This window comes from Narcine bancroftii, chromosome 2 (genome assembly GCF_036971445.1).
Source record: "Narcine bancroftii isolate sNarBan1 chromosome 2, sNarBan1.hap1, whole genome shotgun sequence".
NCBI lineage: Eukaryota > Metazoa > Chordata > Chondrichthyes > Torpediniformes > Narcinidae > Narcine > Narcine bancroftii.
This window is the reverse complement of record NC_091470.1, coordinates 330901338-330919142: the sequence shown is the minus strand read 5'-3', so window position 1 is coordinate 330919142 and position 17805 is coordinate 330901338. Positions and strand designations below refer to the sequence as shown.

Below are 17805 nucleotides of genomic sequence, written 5' to 3'. Positions count from 1 at the left end.
ACGATGAGTTGCACTCAAGAGAAGAGGTGGGAAATCTTGTGAAATGGTGTGAAATTAACAACCTGAGTCTCAATGTGAACAAGACAAAGGAGATGATTGTTGACTTCAGGAGGACCAGGAATGACCACCCTTCACAGCGACATCAACAACTCTGTAGTAGAGAGAGTGGAGAGCACCAAGTTCCTTGAAGTTCACTTAACTGGTGACCTATTTTAGACACTCAACAACATCTCACTTGTCAGAAAGAGGAACAGTGACTTCTCTTCCTGAGAAAACTGAAGTGGACATTCTATAGGAGCTCTATGAGAGTGACCTGGCTGACTGCATCACAGAGTTGTACGGTTGCTGCAGAGAAATGGATTGGAGGTCAATTGACAGGATCATTGGAGTGGCAGAGAGGATCACTGGAGTCTTTCCCCTGGGCCACCCCCCCCCCCACCCCATCGTCGTGATCTACTGGGATCGTTGTCTGAAGAGTGCCTGCAAAATCATTGAGGACCCCTTCCACCCTGCACACAGCATCTTTCAGCTACTCCCATCAGGGAAGAGATGCAGGAGTATCAGAGCCAGCACCACAGGCTGAGGAACAACTTCTTCGCACAGGTAGTGGGAATGCTGAATGACCAAAGAAACTTTGGCACTAACCAGCGGAATTTCACATTTGTACAATATTTTTATTTTACATATAAAATACTTGTGCTGCATATGTGTTATTTGTTTGTATATTTGTGTCATGTCTAGTTGTGTGTCTGCATATTTTGGAATGAGGACAGGAGAGCATGTTTTGTCATCAGATTGTACTTGACTAAAATGCATCACTACATGCATGTCCAAATTAAATTCTATCTGCTATTCCCTTGCCTATTTTCAATGTTTTGTACAGAAGATCATGTTGTAACCTTGAACAACTTATTCACTGTCCACTATAACCACCAATTTTTTTGTAATCTGCACACTTGCTAATCATGCCATCTTTCCTCTTCAAATAGTTAATAAATTTGACAAATGATGGAGGTCCCAGTATCAATGCCTGCGGCACCCCACTGGTCACATGCCTTTAATTTGAAAACAATCCTCCACGATCACCCACTGCATCTGTGGGGACTGTCAGTTAAATGCTATATATCGATCCTATATGTGATAAATGTCAATTGGAAATAGCTTCCCTTACACATATGTTTTGGTCCTGTCCCTCTTTACAGAATTATTGGAAGGAAATTTTTTCCATTATATCTACTGTTTTGAATATTGATTTACAACCACATCCCATTACTGCAATTTTTGGATTACCTATGATAGATTTGACTTATTTATCTCTTCCTGCGGATCGTATGATTGCTTTTCTTACACTAATGGCTAGAAGATCTATACTATTAAATTGGAAAGAGGTAAATCCTCCCACTGTTTTCCAATGGTTTACCCAAACTATACTATGTTTAAATTTAGAGAAAATTAGAAACTCTGTCTATGAATCCCCTTCTAAGTTTGAGTTAACCTGACGACCATTTATTCAATATTTTCATTTGTGGTGAGTTGATCTGGCTCTGTTTTCTTTCTATGATTATGTATGATAATTGGGCTGTAAGATGAGATCGGAGTGATCGGCGTGGTTTAGCTATATCTGTAGGTTTTTTTTAAAGTTTTTTTTAAAGTTTTTTTAAATTCAGATTTGTTTTTTCTTCTTTTTTGGGGTTTTTTTTTCTCTCTTTTTTCATATATTGTTATTAATTATCTTTTTTTTTAGAGATAGTTCACACCCTAAACTGATCAAAAATTTTTTTTTAATGATATATTTTTATTCTGTAATATTATTGTTTAATATCTCTGTATTAATTCATTACTTACTATGTATTTTTTTTATATCTCTTTGAACTGTATGTGTTTATAAATTATAATAATAATAAAAAGATTGAAAAAGAAAGAAAGAAATGCTATGCGCAAAATTAAAAGAACACGCTCACTCTTTCTTCAGCACAAAAAATGGCATCAACCTTTTTATTATTCCAAAAACAACAACCCCTCTCTTCCCAGTAAACCAGTCTGCCCAAAGCCCCTTGGCCTTTTCCATTTGCTCTCCGCGATGCCCTTATTATTCTCCTCATGTGACTCTTGACATGCATGTGAACCACCACACTATTTGCACTCCCCATTCCAGCCTGAGCATTCACTTTACCTCTTGTGTGTTGCCCTGGATGCATCACAAGAGGCAACCAGCTCACGCATGTGCATTGCTTCTCTCCTGCTTTGCCATAGATATATCACCAGGGTGACCAGCTCTACTCCCGGGCCAAGTAAGTATGCGACTGCGACAGCCCCCCTTCCTCCAAGTCTCTGAGCCATGTGAGGAGGCAACTGACTGAATGTGTCCTGGACCACTATATAACAGTCTGGAGGGCTGTCATTCTGACCAGATTTTGTCTAGTACTTGTGAGGTGGACAGTGGATGATCCACCAAAAGCTGGAATCAAACAAAGGCCCAATCACCAGTCTCTGAAAGATGTTGGTGGCAGGAATGGCCGCCTGCCACCTGGTAGCTCTGTTCTTGCATGTGAGAAGATCAGTGTATCCTCTCGATGGCAGGAGCAGACTGACCAAGTCCAGGTGAACATGATCAAAACGAGAATCTAGAACAGGAAATTTATTAACTCTGGATTTTGTATGTCTGGAGACTTTAGAATGCTGACGTGGCAAGCAGGTCCTTGCTCATAATCCAACGTCCTGCTTATCATGAGGCCAGGTAAACATCTCTGTAATCAGCCTGACCAACACTCTCCTGCCTGGATGAGACAGGTTATGGAGGGCACTGAAAAGATCTTGCTGCATTGTCGCAGGTACAGAGGGCCTGGGCCAACCTAAGGGAAAAATCACAAGCTAGTGTTTCACCTGAGTCATCCAGGAGTATGTCTTTTAAATGAAGACTTGTGTTGATCTGGTGGTACTGGATGAAATCTGGATCAGTGTGTTGTATCCAAGCCATGGTCGTAAAATCGATGGTCGTCATTGTATGCAAGGCCTCTTGTCGTGCCTGGATCAGGTGTCGGCCACTGCATTAATCTTCCCTTGGATATGCCATGTATCAGAAAAAAATTGTGGGATGAAATCCAAGTGCTGGACTTCAAGTGGTAAGTTGTGGTGTGTGCGTGTTCACGTAATAGGCGGAAGAGCTTGTTGGTCTGTATCAGGGGTTAAAAGGGTAACCTTCCACCAAAACAACAGAAGTGACAAGGAGTTCACACCCAAACTTGGTGTATCTTACCTGAGCAGGTGACAGCATGGCTGAAAAGAACAGCAGATATTTCAACATCCCACTGACTTTTTGTTCTAACATAGCTCCCACTGCCCTGACGGAGGCTTCTGTGGCAAAAGAGAGCAAGGCATTGGGCTTCTGGTGTACAAGCATCGTGGTGTCCGCAAGTGCAGTCTTCACATTTTTGAAAGCGCTTGCGGCATCTTCACCCAAACACAGTTGTCTTTTATCTGACCCTTTGAGTTGATCGGTAAGGGGTAAGAGGGATGTGGCCTCATTTGGCAAGAAGTGCTAGTAGAATTTTGTCATCCCTAGAAAATGCCAAACTGGCTGAACATAACGGAGTAGGAAAGCCTCGAATTTCCCAAACCTTTGTTTCTTCTGACAAGATGCCATCCTTTGCAACTTTGCTCTAAAAATGTAAGCTCAGCAGCACTAGAAAAATGCATTTAGTTGGATTGATTACAATGCCAAACTCATTGAGTCTCTGGACAGTGTCACAAGATGGTCCTTGTGTTCTTCATCAGTGCTTACCACAAGAATATCATCAATGCAGGAAACACAAAATTGAGGCCAGAAGGTACATGGTCCATAAACTGTCGAAACATTTGAATTGAGTTCCGCAAATTGAATTGTATTCCAAGAAACTAATATGCAGAAAGGAGTATTCACCACTGGCTTGGCAATATTGGAAGGTTCCACAGGAATCTGATAATAGGCATACACCAGGTCTACTTTTGGAAAATCTCTGTTTGCTGTGCAGGCCTGCACTAATGCCACTTTAGTTGCCTGGAATGCTTCATCGTTTTTGCGTGTCCACTGGAGAGCCTTTTTGCCGAGTTTGATGAGGTCGAATAGGGGTTCCATGAGGGTGCCTGCTCCCAGGAGGAAACGATGATAAAAATTCACCATCCCTTAGAATTCCTGTAGGCCTTTGATGGTGCTTGGCCTGGAGAATTGCTGGATGGCTTCTACCTTATCCAGCAGTGGTGTGGCACCCTCGCTGGTAATTCGGTGTCTAAGGAAATAATTTGTTTCCAGGCCAAATTGGCATTTAGCTGGGTTTGTTTTGAGTCCGAGCTCCTGCAACCTGTCAAAAAGGCAAGTCAGGTGAATACTGGCATCGGGGCTGGCGATGAGGATGTCATCCAGATAGATGAAGATGAAATCGAGGTCCCTACCAACCACGTCCATGAGATGCTCAAACGTCTGGGCTGTGTCTGGAGGTTGAACTGTGTAATAATGGCAGTTTTTGCAATGTCATTAGGATGTTCTGGAATCTGATGGTACCCCTTGACAAGGTCCACCTTCGAGAAAATTCAGGAACCCTGGAGCAGTGTAGTGAAGTTTTGGATGTGTGGGATGGAGGATCGACCTGGGACTGTAATATCATTGAGTCATCTGTGGTCGCTGCACAGACACCAACCATCGGAGTTTTTCTGGACCATCTGCAGCAGGAACACTCGGACTGTTTTAGCAGTGGACGATACCCAACTCCTCCACGGCAGCAAACTCGGTCTTGGCTTGGAGGAGTTTGTCCTGTGTGAGGTGCTGTGCCCACGCACACACTGGTGGCCTGGTGGTTTCAATGTCATGCTCCATGCCATGTGCTGGTTTAGTGTCGTGTAAATTGGGTGCCAACAGTGATGGATACTTGGCCAGTAAAAGGGCGCATTCATTGCAGTCTGAAGTGTGGATGCCCAATGGCAAAAAGGAACATTGCTGTAGCGTGAGGGGGTATGACTGGAATGTGGTAATGTTGACCAAGTGGCATCTGTTCATGTCTACCAGGACCTTGTGTGCCTGGAGGAAATTGACTCCGAGTCAGGCTTGTCCAATGGATGCAATTGTACAGTTCCCGTGGCATGAATTGTGACCAGATGGGTGCCAAAGCTTGGAATGGAAAAGTTGTTGGTTGCGTGTCGGGGAGGTTCTTGGGATTGAGCTTGAGCTCGAAGTACGTTGGTAGATTGAGGCTTATCTCTGCACTCATGTTGACTAGGAAATCCCTCCTTGTCTGCTGGTCTCTTAGGTAGAGTATGCCAACCACCGAGGCCACTATCGATGGCTGGCCTGTTCGTTTTCCGTCGCTGCGCTCGACTTGGCATTGGATATGAACATGGAGGGACACACTGCCGGGTGTTGCAGCCTCATCTGCAGTGGTGGAAACAGTAATCGCTCCATTTGAGCACTCGTTGCGGTTGGGCCACAGCTACTGCTGGCTTAGCCGATGGAGGGGAAAACCCTGGTACAGGGGCTGAGCCGGAGGTGCCGACTGTGTAGATCGGTTATACATACCAAGTTCTGCTGTGGAGTGTGGGAAAAATCTGTCTGCTTCCTTGGCTACCAGGTGTGGGGCTCTGAAGTCCCTGTCTGATATTGCCGAGAAAACATGCACCGGTAGCTTAGAGAGGAACAGGGCCTCAAACAAGAAACAGTTTGTCTGTTCATCTGCTAAAGCCACCATTTCATGCATGAACTCGGAAGGGTTTATATCGCCCAGGCCTCGCATATTCAGTATGCGGATGGTGCGCTCGTGCCGGCTGAGTTCCAGGGAATTGAGGAGAAAATGTTGGAATTATTGGTATTTGCACTCCATTGAAGGATTTTCCACGAAGGAGCTTACTTTGGCTGCGGTAGCAGCTTACAGGGCGCTGACAACATACCAGAACTTGGTGTCCTCCGAGACAATGCCTCTGAACTGGAACTGTGACTCGACCACTTGAAACCAGTTCCTGGGCTGGTTGGCCAAGAAGGGTGGCAAATGCATGCCCACAGCGTTGGTTGCAGCCATTGCAACTGTAGCAGCATCCTTCATTTTGTCACGTTCGAGGTGGGTTCCAAAGATGTTGGAACTTTTTGGATCATCGCTGTAGCGACTGCTAACAGCAGCACCACTGAAATGAAGTACGTCCATACAACATGAGCGTGAACCAGTAACTAACTTTATTTGAATCTCTTGTGCTGCTTTTAGGGGATGACCCACTTCCTGTCTGGGGCATACTGGTCTATGGGAGTGACGTCAGCTTGTTGCGGAGTCACTGCCTGCCCAACGACGTGCAAGCAGGAAGTGACAAACATCTCCCAGGCAACGGCTGTCGTCAAATGTGGACTTCTCCTGAGAATGGAAGGAGGGCCCATGCCATATTGTACCAACTGACTGAGGTGGAGATTTGACCCATCTAACCGCGCGGTCGCTTGGCCTGCTACCTGTCATTTCTGCTGCACCCCTGACCTGCATGATTTCAACCAGGTTGGAAAATGGGGTAATTTGTACTTGAATTGTGCACTGAGCAATACCATTTGTTGCTCCAGCTTGGTTTTCTTCTGCTGACTAGGTGCTGTAGCCTGTTGCTCCTGCTGACTGGGGACAGTTGTCATTGCCTCTAACTGCATTGTAGAGGTCGTGGCCATAACCAGGTCAGCATGTCTCACTAATTAGTTGAGGGTGGATACCTGAAAGACATTTACCAGGTGTCCTGTTTCCATACATCCCTTTCAATATACTGTTCTCTCGCCAGCTTGCTCCATCTTTTTAGCATTTGTGACGGCCTTCTGTTGCAGTTCTGCAATGCGAGATTCCTGGGTTGGCTGCGTTTGCTCCAAAATTTCAGCCTCCATGCTGTATGGGAAATAGTCAGCTGGATTAACTGAATATCTTCCATTTGACACGCAATTTGCTCTGGGAGTTGTGCTGCAAGCTGACTGAATTTTGTCTTCTGACTCTCCACATTTAGTGAAGAGAAACATGCTTCAAGGGTCAAGTACCTTCCTTGCGCATAGTTTTTAAAAAGGGAGGGAACTTCGTTTGACCACCCCGACTGCCCCAGTAGTGGTTTTATACCTTTTTATTCTCACTTAGAAGGTGCAGTGAATCAGTAGGATCACCATTTGTATGGACTTGAAATGCTATGCACACAATTAAAAGAAAACACTCTTTCTTCAGCATTTTTTAAAAAAAGGCATTGACCTTTTTATTCCAGAAACAACAGCCCTTCTTCCCAAAAATCACCTCTCCACAATAGCCCCTGCCCTTTTCTAATGGTTCTCTGCCACGCAGGTGTCTATAATACTCCTACTTTCCTCAACGATCCAGCATGTGCGTGGACCACCATGCTGTTTACACTCCACGTTTTGGTCTGCACATGAGTGTTACTTCTCGCACGGCTCCTGAGATGCTTCTCCAGCGGTGACTGGCTCTACTACGACACATGCAACCACGACACATCCTCCCACCAAGCCAACTTTGTGTCCAGTTTGCTAACTTGCTCCGGATCTTGTCAGGACATGAAACATTACAGTGGAGGCCCTTCAGCCCACAATGTTATGCTGACCTCTAAACATAGTCCACATCTATCTAATTCTTATCTACTACACACCCATTACTTTTTTTCTCGCATCCATGATTTTCACTTGTCTGCAAGAACCTACAATAGACAACCATGTCAAAGATTTTTCTCCCATGTATACATTATCTGCTTCCTGCCCTCATTAATTCTTCAAGAAAAAAAAGCACTCCATCATTTCCCCCACACAAAGCCAGGCTGACTATCCCTGATTAGTCCTTGGCGTTTCAAGTGAAAAAGAAATTCTGTCCTTCAGACTATCTCCCAATGGCTTTCCCACCACAGTTGTCTAAAATAAAGCCATAAATCTTGTTGATGATTGCTGATTTCCAATTTTAAATGTGTTTCTGAAATTGTAAATGTGCTGAAGAGGTACATATGAGCAGTTCTGATGTTTTGTTTCTTTCTCAATTATAGGCAAAATGCTTTCTGGATTTCAAAGCAGGGGGAGCCTTGGGTCATATTTTAGGTGCTGCTTACAAATTCAAAAGTGAGCAGGGATGGTAAGTACGCTTGAAATATGCAGGAGGCTGCAGATGCTGGAATATGGAGCAATAAATCTGGAGGAGCACATGGAGTGGGAGAAAAAAAATTACAATGTATAGTTGTGTTAAGTCAATCTCATGTACGTTAACCCCCTATTTTTGGCCAAAAATCTAGAGTTTTCCAAAGATCTCGTGTAAAGTCTTTTACCCCAGCTGCTTGCAGGCCAGAGCTCCCATCACCTCGGTCGTGAACTCGAGCCTTAGCCCTGGCCGCCTGCCCATCAGAGCTCCCAACGTTTCCAGTGACATAGATAATTCCTGTGGTCCTGACCTCCCCTGTGGTAGGACTTGTGTTTTGATGCACAACACTTACTTGAAATCATTGTACTTTTGCTCTTAATTTATTTAGAGATCATTTGGACTTCTGCTACTGATATGGTATTTTGGATTCTTGTGTGAATTTCAGCCCCTTAAAAGAGTATCCTTGTAATAGTCGCCCCCATAAATTTAACATTAAAAAATGGTCAACAAAATTTGACTTCTACGCTCGTAAATAGATTGTCAGTGTTTTGCTGGAGCCTTGAATCAAGACTTGATAAGATACCCAAACAAGTTGTTTATTGGTTCATCAGCTTTGTGTCTGCTGAAGTGAGCATTTGGGATTTAACTCGACAACTTTCTTTTTGTTTAACATGGGCAAGTGAGAGCGAGACTGAATGCTTCTGATAGTGCCCAGAGCTTGTGTTGAAGTAGTTGTAAAGAAAATGTAAACCAAATCCTTTTACAATTTTGACTCATTAACAACACTTCCCACGGCCACCTCCCCCTCACCCCCCCACCAGCCCCCAGTCGTGTCTTTCATAATAGAGACTCTTTTACATTTCCCCAATTTGTCACAGCAGGAGGAAGTTTGTGCACGAATGGATTTTTTGGGGTTTATTGTTTCTTTTGGAGTTGTAACTTGTATCTTTTTATTGTGCCCCTTGATCTTTGCTGCAAATGAATTTCTGTGTAAATTCAGTTACACTGTGTGGGCACAACAAAATAACGCAAATGCCAGCAACAAAAATAATCATAAATTTAATTTTCTTTTAATAAGTATTTATTGCTTGTCATGTTGAAATTAATTCATCTGCTACAAGAAGAGTTAGTCCACTTCAAATACCCCTATCCAACTTATGTAAAAAAAAGATTTACTGCCTTTGTAAATTTGCCTGTTTTGCAAGCATCTCATTCAAGACTGATAGAATTCTTTTGGCATCTAGTAAATGGAGTTTCAACAATAGTCAAAATAACATCCTCAGTGTTGTTTGCTGTGCTATTTTGATTGGCACCCAATTAGTTAATTGACAACTGCCATGTCTGCTGTGAAACATTAATTCCCTTTGGCATTTGGATAACATGTCTGCAGTGTCAGTTTTGAACACTCGTTGATTATTTTATGAAAAATATATTCTACTCCAGTGGTGACTGCATGGTAATCAGTATAATAAGCATGTTTTTTTCCCTTTGCTATATGGCTGAAATTTAATGGAAATTTAAATTTTTGCAATGAATTGAACTGATTAAACAATGCAGGTAGTCCCTGACTTGCGACTGTAATGGGGAATGAAGGATTGGTTGTAACTTGTTGTTCCTAAGTAGGGGAATGGGACCTTGGGCTGTTGGGGAGGGGGGGTGGGGAAGAAACGGGGGCCTCGGGCCCCAGAGGAGTGGGGACTTTGGGCTGCCAGCATGAGCAGGAACCACTGGATACTTTTAATACAAAATATATACTTGTATAGTAGTTTTAATAAAGATATTTTAAAAATTTGATTGTATGTGCAGGTAGACATAACTCGTGTAGGTCGGAAGTTGAGGACTACCTGTATTTTCTTGGCTCAAGCTGAAGAACACATTTTAATTGTGGTTTAGTTTTTAGTTTTTCTGAAAAATTGAGTAGAAGCTAATAAATATTCTTGGACCCCTCTTTTTAGGAGACGATTTGACCTGCAGAATCCATCTAGAATGGATCGTAATGTAGAAATGTTTATGACGATAGAAAAGACATTGGTGCAGGTATGTTTCTTCGAGGGCCAAGTCAATTGGTGGGAAGAGAAACGGCATTAACATTTTGGGTTGTAAGACTCTTGGTCAGAACTGTTTGAAATGAACAACAGAAGTGAAGAACAAATTGAAATTAAAACTTTGTTTTTTTTTCCCTTAGTTATGGCCTGTCCTAATATTTCCATAATGCTTTTAGTTTATCTTTCCACCATATGCAGTTTTTATTTTATTTCAGATGTATTTCTCATTTGGTTACTGAAAGTCTGCACTGAGGTTTTGCAGGCAAGTTATCCTCAGGAGTTTCTCTGGTGGTGTATTCTTGTCCAATTCAGTGGTCATAGACTCGTGTAGAAACAAAGCACATAATTTAGGGTACATGTACAAGACAAAGTAAATTATTCTTTTGTAGTTTTTTAAATAACTTTTCAGTTCTTTTTTTGCAGTGGGCATTGATGATGAGATTTAGTTGAGTGCATCTCAGTTTTTAGTTGAGAGTGAATGACATTATCTTCAGATTTTAGTTATTTAGTTATCAGAATGGCCTATTTCTGATCCTCGATGGGCCACTGTAGATCTCGGACTCTTCAGAATTCTTTTCCAACGTCGGTATCGTACCTTGATCAATATCTACTGCCAAGAAACACCAAAGTTGCAAATGCTGGAATTTTGAGCAGACCAAGAATTGCTGGAGGAACTCTGCAGGTCAGACAGCATCCATGGGTAGAAATGATCAGTTCATGTTTTGAGTGGTAGCCCTTTATCAATTGTCAATAAGGGGTCTGGCCCAAAATGTGGAACAACTTTGAGGAGACTAAACATTGAGGATTTTCTTGTGGATTCGAGACAATTGTGAACACCTTGAAGATCTTTGAACCTAATTTTGTGTTTGTGCAGTTTTAGGTCAGGCAAGGTCGCTGCTGCCCTTCTTTCTTTTGTTAAGGCAGTGTGAAGGAGGGAGGTTGTTAGATTATTAATTGGGTTTAATTGAAGATTTTCTCTATGAAAAGGAAATGCAGATGCCATGCTTGTGGAACTTTGCTCTTTTGAATCTCCTTTTTTTTGTTTGATAGAAGAGGGAAGATGGAAAATGGGATATTTTTAGAAATGTGTTGATAAGAGTCCAGGATGTGCATGTTCCTGTTGGAGTGAAAGATCAGACATGCAAGTGGAATGGAGCTTGGACGATGAGAGTAATTCAGGCTCTCTTCAGGGGCAAGTTTAAGCAGCTGGGATCAAATGTTGACCTGGAGAAATTTTGAGAACGGAGGAGCGAACTAAGAAAAGAAATCAGGAGGGCAAGAATGGACAGGAGATGGCTATAGCAGATAACATTAAGGATAATTCCAAGAGATTTTGTCGGTACATGAAGGGAAAAAGGCTAATCAGACAAAGAAAATGGGATTCCTCTGGAATCAGTGTCATCAACTCTGTGGAGCTATAGGAGATGGGCAGGTCCTCAACAAGTTTACTGTCCGTTTTCTCTGGAGAAAGACATGAAGACTGGGGACCTTGGGACAATCAATGGTATTGTCTTAAGAATAGTATTATGGATGAGGATGTGCTAAAGGTTCTGATATAGATGGAATTGGACAAATCTGCTGGGCCTGATATATCCAAGGACTCTGGGAAGCCAGAGAGGAAATTGCAGGTACCCTGGCTGAGAATTGTGAGTTGTCATTGAAGTGCAGGTGAGGTGCCAGAGGACTCGAGTATGGCAACTTTTGTGCCTCCATTCAAGATGCAGGGAAAGCTTGGGAATAATCGTTTATTGATCCTAACATCTGTGATTGGCAAGTTGCTGGAAAGTATACTGAGACTGAAGATATTCATGCACTTGGATGGATAAGGGCTAATTTGGGATAGTCAGCATGGTTTTAAAACTGGGAGGTATGTCTCATACACATTTTTGAAAATGTAACCAAAAAGTCTGTTGCTGTATATACATGAATTTCAGCAAGGCCTTCATTTGGGTTTTGCTCAGTGGGCTGCTCTGTCAGGTTGGAAGAAAACAGAGGGTGATGGTAGAAAGATTAATTTTTGCACTGGAGGCCTATGACTCATTATGTGCCACAAGGTTTGGTGCTGGGCCTATTGGTTTTGTCATCTATATCCATAATTAAGATGAAAATGTGCACGACATGATTAACAAGTTTGTGGTTGATACTTAGTGTATGGTTTTGTTGACAGTGAAGGTGATTGCCAAAGATTGCAGGAGGATCTTGATTTATGAGGCAGGTGGACAGAAGAATAGTTGATGAAAATTAATTCAGAGAAATGTGAGATGTTGCATTTTTTTTTTGAGAGGACTAACATGGGGTAGGACCTACACAGTGAATGGGCAGGATCTGGGGAGTGTTGTGGAACAGCGGGATCTTGGAGCACAGTTACATTGAAAGTGGTATCACAAGTAGATGGGGTGGTCAAAAAGATACATCATGTTGGCCTTCATCAATCAGAGTATTGAAGTTGGGAGGTCATGTTGCAGTTGTAGAAGACATCATTGAGGCCCCATTTGGAGTATTATTTACTGGTTTGTCACTGTACTGCTGTCAATGTGAAGAGGGTGCAGAGAACATTGACGAGGATGTCGCCAGGACTCAGGGGCCTGAGCTCTGGGGAGGGTTTGAGTGGGCTCTGGCTCTATTCCTTGTAGTGCGGGGGGTTAAGGGGTGATCTCATTGAGGCATACAAAATCATGAGAAGTCTTTTGCTTGTAGGTGATGGTGGTGGTGGAAGTCATAACCAGAGTACAGAGGTTGAAGGCGAGATGTGAATTTAACAGGAACCTGAGGGGTAACTTTTTTAGACACAGGGTCATTGGTGCATGGAAGGGGCTTTTTGAGCAGATCGTTGAAGCTAGTTAGATTTCAGTGTTTCAAAAATAAAATGGACAGTTACATGGATAGGTTGGATTTGGAGGGATATGGGCCAAATGGAGATCAGTGGTTGGTATGGGCAAGTTGGTCCTAAGGGCCAATATGCTGTATAACTCTATGAATGTTCTTGTATCGCAGTTAAAATTATTCTTTTTTTTTCCCTAAGAACAATTGCTTGACAAGACCAACAATCTACCTCTCTCCTGAACTTGATCAGAAGCTTGCAAATAAATGGAAGGATATTGTAAAGAGACATCAGGTATTCATTATTTCTATATGGAGCAAATTGAAGTTGTTTATACCACATGATGTGCTCTTTATATTAGCATTTTGCTTGTGATGGATTTTGTAATGTCTCATACTTCACTTCAATCTAAGATGGATTAGAATTGTTTCCAACAATTCTAACCATTTCCAATGGTGAGTGATGTTCTCTGAAACTGCCCTGCAACTTTGATTGAAGAAAAAGCACAAAAATGCTGGAGGAACACAGAAGGTTATGCAGCCTCTCGAGGAGGCATGGATATTAAACCAGTATTTTGGGCCTGTCCCATTTGTCAAGGAATGAGTGAAAAGCAAGCAGGTATCTGAATAAAAAAGCTAAGGGAAGAGGGACTTGAGGGCAGGGGCATGACCACAGGCCAGAAGGTAAAGGTCATCATTGATGTGGGTGGGAAGACAGGAGAGGGAAGGTGAAAATTTGATTGGAGAAGGGGTGGCTCTGAATTCAGAGCTGGAGGGGAGAGAGTAAGAGAAAAAGAGACATGGGGACAGGGCAGGGAGAGAGATGGTGCTGTGGTGGGGGTGGGGGGTGGTGTGGGCTAACAGAAATTGAAACAACTCCATCTGGCACTCCATTTGTGGGCTCCTTTACATCAGAGAGATTGGACGCAGACTGAGTGATCACTTACTTGAGTACCTTTGCTCTTCTGCTGTAATAATAGGCATCTCTCAGTGGCAACCCATTTCAATTCCCCACCCATTCCCGTGCCAACTTGACTGTCCATGGTCTTGTGGATTACCAGACAAACCACCTGTAAATTGAAGGAACACCTTGTCTTATGTCTGGGCATCCTCTAACCAGATGGCATTAACATCGATTGTCATTATTTTGTTTGTCCCTGCCCCACCTATCCCCTACTCCTATCCCAATGACTCCTTTCTGCTAGCTGTCTCTCTTTCCCTCTCTCTCCTTTTCTCCAGCTCTGCATTCACACACTCATGATGCCCTTCCCCCATCCCTGACCTGTCCTCTTCTGTGCTTCCATCCATGTCCTGTTGGCTTGTGTTCATTCCCCTGCCCTGTCTTCCCTTCTCCCCAGCCTTTTTATTCAGGCACCTGCCTGCTTTTTGCTCACATAGAAAGGCTCAGGACCGAAATGTTTGTTATTTATCTTTACCTCCTATGGATGCTGCGAGACCTGCTGAGTTCCTCCAACATTTTTGTTTTTGGTGCATTCACAGTGCCTGCAGATTTTTGTTTCACTGCAATTTTGATTGTTTTTGAATGGGTTAAAGGGAGTTTTTTGGCAAGTGCAAGAGGGAAAACGTGAGTTATGTTCAAATGCTTTCTGCCATGCTCATCTGCTGAGATTTTATTTTTAAAATGAGTTGAAATAAAAACGAAAGGCTGGCAGCGCACAGCTGGTTGAGCAGCATCTGTGGAGAGAGACAGATAATGTTATGTAAAAACCTTTCTTGATTTGCCTTTTTCTCATTTGTGATGGATGGCTTCGGAAATGTTCAGATGGAGCCTCATGCACTGTGGATACTTTTTTTCTCCAGATTTCCAGCATTGGCAATTGCTTTTTTTCTTACTAGTTTTCCAAATAATTTTTAAAAAGCTTTGCTTTTTGCCTCTTGAAAGCTAAATGGATTTATGAAAGGATATCAAAAACATGCTGGGACCCTTGGATTTTCTTCAACAATTTGGATGGGTTTGAAGATAGTATAAATTTTGTCTACTTTTGTTAGTTCTACTTGGGCAACCTTTTGGATTGAGTCTTAAGTTGCTTTCATTGCAATGCTGTGGATTTCAAAGTATTTGATTAGGTCATTGGGGGGGAAATTTAGACTTTTTCACACATGATACACCTGGAGTATATCTCATTTGGTCTCAGATGAGATGTATCCTAGGTTGCTACAGGAAGCAATGAAGTGGTTGCTGGGGTGTCAACAATGATCTTTGCATTCTTCCTGACCACAGGAGAGGTACTGTAGGATTGGAGAATGAAGAACGTATCCCTTGTTTAAAACGGTAATGGGGAGAATCCTGGGAATTGTAGACCAGTGAGTTTTGCGTCACTGATGGGTAAACTACTGGCAATGATTCTTTATGACAGGATTAGTGCGCATTTTGAGAAGCATATTGTTCTCTGGGATAGACATCATGACTTCATGTCTCATATGCCTAATTGAGTTTTTTGAGGAAGTGACAAAATGAGTTGACTAAGGAAGGGATGTAGATGTGGTACATATGGATTTTGGTAAGGCATTTGACAAGGTCCCCATGGTAGACTTGTTCAGAAAACCATAAGGCATGGGAGCCATGGCTGTGTGAATTCAAAATTGGCTTTCCTGCAGAAAGAAGAGGGTAGTAGATGGAACATACTCTGCTGGGAGATCAATGACTGGTGAAGTTCAGCAGAGAACTGTTATGGAACCCCTGCTCTTTGTGAATTTTATAAATGACCTGGATTAAGAAGCAGATGACACGAAAATTGGAGGGGTTGTGGACAGTGCAGAATGCTGTTGTAAGTTACAACAGAATATAGACAGAGCTGGGTGGAAAAGTGGCAGATGGAGTTCAATCCAGAAAAGTGTGAAGTGATTCATTTTGGAAGGTCAAAGCTGAAGGCAGAGAACATGGTTAATGGCAGGATTCTTAACAGAGTGGATGAACAGAGGGACTTTAGGGTCCAAATCCATAGATTTGTCAAGGTTGCTGTGTGAGTTGATGGGGTAATTAAGATGGCTTCTGGTAATGTTGACCTTCATTAAACAGGGGATAGAGTTCAAGAGCTGTGAGGCAATGTTACAGCTGAACAAAACACTGGTTCGACCACACTTGGAATATTATATTCAGTTGTGGTGCCTGGTTACAGCAAGGATGTGAAAGCTTTGGAGAGGGTGCAGAGGAGATTAACCAAGATGTGGCTTGTGAAGCAAGGTTAACAGAGCTCAGACTTTTGTCTTTGGAGTGAAGAAGGATGAGAGGTGATTTGACAGAGGACTGCAAGATTGCGAGGCAGCACTTTTTTACCCCAAGGCAAAAATACGAGAGGATATCTGAGGAAAGGAAAGTTCAAGAGAGACAACAGGAATAAGTTTTTTTTGTACAGATTAGTGGGTGCCTGGAATGTGTTGCCAGGGGTGGTGGTAGAGCTGGTACAATAAGGATACTTAAAAGGCTCTTAGATAGGCACGAGTGAACGAAAAATAGAGGGTTAAGAGGAGATGCAAGACTCTATTTTCCTTGAAGTGAATTCCAAAGATTTAGCAAGTATACAATTTTTTATTTTCTAGTGCCTTGACATGCCTGATGAAAAAAGTCTGTCTGAAGCACACAGAAGGGGAGGGATCATTGCTATCTGATATGCAAAGTGTAAGGTCGTGAATTTCAAACAATCTTTTCGTCAGATGTGAAATTGTGCTTTAATTTCAATGAGTTGGTACAGCATTTGGTTGAGTGGGTAGGGTATTGGCATTTCCAGAGTGAAAAATAATTGGAGAATTGACTAATTATTTTAGCATTACGTGGATTGTTGTTTTGGGTTGTAGCGGTGTTTGCCTTCAGTGTGATGACTTTTACCAATGTGAAAAATGATGCATTAGACTTCCGATTAACCAAAAACCAAACAACAGGAATTCTGAATATCTGAAAGTTTTTTGGGTGTGACATGACGTCACAATTTGAAAAAAAAGTTGAATTTTTTTTAACCCACCGTGCTCAAGTGAGGGTCTGGCATGCAGTTAGTGTCATTTTGAATCAACAGAGCTCCTCTGTACTGCCCAAGATGCACCTACAAGGTCAAGATTTCACCCAACTGCTCAAGTAGGTGTCTGCCTTGGAATCAATGGAGCTCTCGTGTACTGTTGGAAGATAGTTTTGGTGGGGGTCTGTTGCATTGTTAGTGCTTTCGGAATCAGTGGGGCTCTCGTGCACTGTACTACTTTTGGAAGATGTACAGTAGCTGCAATGGCAAAAAGGTCTGCAGATAACACTGTTGATATCAGTGAGAAGAAAAGGAGGAAGTGTCAATAGAACAAAGTCAAACTGCTGTCGAAACTGGACAGTGAAACATTTAACAGAAGAGTATGGTATTGGAACAACCTGCGGAAAAAGAAGGATAAACTGTTGAAGTTCTATTCTGAAACTGAAAAGAACAGAAGTTAATGAAAGGTAGAAAAACATTACCTAAAGGTAAAAATGAAGAACTGGAGTGTGCATTGATGGAATGGATCAGACAGTGAACACATGCCACTTAATGGTTTGCTGATCATGAGATAAGGAAAGCTCTTTCATGATGAACTAAAAATTAAAAAGAACTGAATATTCAGCAGTATGGTTGAGCAGATGTAAGAAAAGACACTGCATTAAAATGTTCAAAATGAATGGGGAAAAACCATCTGCTGATCACGAAGCAGCGAAGAGATTTATTGACGAGTTTGCCAAGATCATCGCTGATGAAAACCTGAAGCCTGAACAAGCCTATAATGCTGATGAAGGATTACTGTTTTTGCCCCAGAAGAACATTGGCAACATCTGATGAGACAGCCCCTAAGGCAATTAAGGATGTCAAGGT

At 42.4% G+C, this 17805-nt stretch overlaps 1 protein-coding gene across 3 annotated transcripts in view; it reads left to right on the top strand.

Moving 5' to 3' along the window:
* Positions 1-17805, top strand: part of smarcc1a (SWI/SNF related BAF chromatin remodeling complex subunit C1a) — a 157543-nt gene that overhangs the window by 6166 nt on the left and 133572 nt on the right. For all 3 annotated transcript variants that reach the window (XM_069922057.1, XM_069922056.1, XM_069922055.1), the window contains exons 3-5: positions 8011-8096; positions 10055-10136; positions 13167-13259. In XM_069922057.1, coding sequence (XP_069778158.1) covers positions 8011-8096; positions 10055-10136; positions 13167-13259 — 261 coding nt within the window. The remainder of the gene's footprint in view (positions 1-8010; positions 8097-10054; positions 10137-13166; positions 13260-17805) is intronic.